A 2962-nucleotide genomic window follows, 5' to 3' on the forward strand; every position below is an offset into this window, starting at 1 on the left:
GGACCTTATCAATGGCGCACAACGTCCATACCAAGCAGGATTTCTCTTATTCTCTCGCCTTCATCTTGGAGCAAGCTAGCGTCATGTTTGTTTGACGACAATTCTTCTGAGTTTCCTCTTCGCAACAACTGCATGCCAAAGCCTCCCTTCAATTGGCCTTGAAGATGAGGGTTTTAAGGTTCTCTAGAATGAAATTGATATGCTTTCATGGTGGCCGAAGTGCAATAATATAGGTCGAGCCCGACCGAGAAAAGCACGCCTAAAGGAACTACCATTTTGGGGCTCCAAAAACCAATGCAGATTAGCTTCGATCTGTGAGGTTATGGAGCAATGGAAGGCGAGAAAAGTAGGTAAAGAGATCGGATCTGAATTGGCGTGGCAAATTGGAGCGATTGATTCAAGTTTTGTGCCAGTTTTTTCGATGACAGGTCTTCTGGCATTCATGCCTGCTAAGGTTTTGATGACGGGAAAAGACGATATGGTGGTTGCCGGAACTAGGACTATGGCCGGAGAGCGGTCACTCAAGGGTAGGGTGCCTAGATCAGTCATATGGCTAAAACCAACTATTTGGACTATGTCTCCCAATGAATCTTGGGGGTCCAAAACAATTGGGACCTTATGGACATGGGGCTAGGTTGTGGCCAAATCTGATGAGCTCTATGGTCTTTGGGTTTCATATCTGGGATCCAGGTGACACTATGTTTTGGTTTGATTTTGGAAGTACTATTTCATTTCAAGTAGTACTGAAAGATGACTTGACACCATAACAGAAATCCAAGATTACCAATGATATATAGAGTGATGAGTGTGCTCTTCTTTGGCACTCCCCCAAGCCCTGATTCAAAGGTCAACAATAAAATGTAGTGTTGCTTATGTGTTGGTGCATGAGCAGTAGACTGGGAAGATTAGCTACATCTAAATGGTGATATGTTGCTTATATAAAGTACTGCAATTGAGTGTCTTTGCTCTAGCAACATGCTTCCTTAGTATCTTTTTGTGTCTTGTCTTTCATACTCTACTAAGATCACAATAAATGAGCTATTTATCTAATGTAATGGTACTGTACCCTTGCGGTTACTGTATGTTGTCATTCTGGCCTTTAATTATAAATGAAACTTTATTTTGTCACAAAAAAAAAACAATAAGGTTTGAATTTAAATAACAAGGGTTGAGGCGCAATGATTATTTTATATTCTTTTATCAAATTAAGCTGCTTAAAAATGGTCAACACCCTTTTGCAATTTATATTTTTTTCCCCACATGTTTTTGCATTGAGCTTTGCATCCTGCACAGAACACATTATAATATATGAAGCATTGAGTCTTATAAACAGCAGATCCAAGAGAAGAAGACTATCATTTGGAAGTTTGAGCAGCACAGCCATAAAGAACACAAGCATTTCATCATCAGAAATGTCTAAGCCAAGGTAACCATACAATTATCTTAATTTCTCAACCTTCTTAGATCAGTAGCAATATATTTGTATGCAACACAATCTCAAATGCTTCAACTAGGTTGGAGGGTAAGGTGGCTCTCATCACTGGTGCAGCTGGTGGCATTGGTGAGGAAGCAGCAAGACTTTTTGCAGCGAATGGAGCTTTTGTTGTCGTAGCTGATATTCAAGATGAATTGGGTCTTCAAGTTGTAGCCTCAATAGCTTCAGAAAGAGTCTCTTACTTCCACTGTGATGTGAGAGACGAAAACCAAGTTGAACAAACAGTAAGTTACACATTGGAAAAATACGGCAGCCTAGACGTTTTGTTCAGCAATGCAGGCATTATGGGTCCAATGACCGGCATTTTAGACCTCGACATCCAAGGTTTCGACAATGCAATGATCACAAATGTCCGCGGAGTAGCAACAACAATCAAGCACGCAGCTCGTGCCATGGTTGCTAGAAAACTCCGTGGATCCATTATATGCACTTCAAGCGTTGCAGCATCACTTGGAGGTACAGCTCCACATGCTTATACGACATCGAAAACCGCCTTAATCGGGTTGGTGAGATCGGCTTGTAGTGAGCTTGGTTCATATGGGATTCGAGTGAACTGCATTTCCCCATTTGGTGTTGCAACCCCTCTTTCGTGTAACGCTTATAACTTGGCGCCGAATGAGGTCGAAGCCAATAGCTCTGCCATTGCCAACTTAAAGGGGACTGTGTTGAAGGCTAGGCATGTCGCAGAGGCAGCTCTGTTTCTTGCATCCGATGAATCGGGTTACGTTAGCGGGCACAACTTGGTAATTGATGGAGGCTTCTCGGTGGTTGATCACAGTTTTTCACCCAATTAACTTAATCTGTGGTTAGTTGTCTGCTCAAGGAACCAACTTTTAATGCATGGTTGGAATTTAATTCTTTTTTGTTTATTTCTCAAAAAAATTAAACAGAATTTTTCTGTTCAAGTCAAACATTGTTAGCAGTAAATCCATGTGCCTTTTCCTTGTAATCTGCAATGTTTACCGATCATGTTTCCTATTGTTCAAGTCAACTTCCCCGTTATGCCTCATATTCCCTCTACTTTGATTTTTCTTTATTTACTTTATGTTACAAGGCAATGGTACAATAGAAAAAGAACGAGCCAGGCTCGAGTTTCTAGTTATATATGATCGAGTACATTGAACCATTATCTTCTCATGATGTGGGTTACAAGCTCTACAAGCTGAGTACGTACCTATGTAATATTGTAATATAGGACCGTTGAGGAGAGGACGTCCTCATGACTCTTAAAGTGCGGATGTATCTCCGTTCTCCACGGTCATGCGCCGACGACGGCGCTCCTCCACCCGAACGGACACCAGAGGCATCCCCGATAACTTTACTATGAAGATGAAGGCCATGGAGATCAGATTTGAAGGTCTGGGCAACAACCTCCACCCAAAACTTCACCAGATCGATCTCGGCTGCAAACTGGTATTCGGCGAGTCTGCCAGCAAGAGAAGTCATCGAGGTTGCCTCTGGTGTCCG

At 42.1% G+C, this 2962-nt stretch overlaps 1 protein-coding gene across 1 annotated transcript; it reads left to right on the top strand.

Moving 5' to 3' along the window:
• The first annotated feature begins 322 nt into the window (after positions 1-322).
• On the top strand, positions 323-2321 carry LOC101298172 (short-chain dehydrogenase reductase 3b-like). The gene is made up of 2 exons (XM_004289383.1): positions 323-532; positions 1465-2321. Exons 1-2 carry the CDS (start codon positions 323-325, stop codon positions 2287-2289), a joined length of 1035 nt encoding a protein of 344 aa, XP_004289431.1. The 3' UTR covers positions 2290-2321.
• The last annotated feature ends 641 nt before the right edge of the window (positions 2322-2962 follow it).

This window comes from Fragaria vesca, linkage group LG1 (assembly GCF_000184155.1).
Source record: "Fragaria vesca subsp. vesca linkage group LG1, FraVesHawaii_1.0, whole genome shotgun sequence".
Classification (NCBI taxonomy): Eukaryota; Viridiplantae; Streptophyta; class Magnoliopsida; order Rosales; family Rosaceae; genus Fragaria; species Fragaria vesca.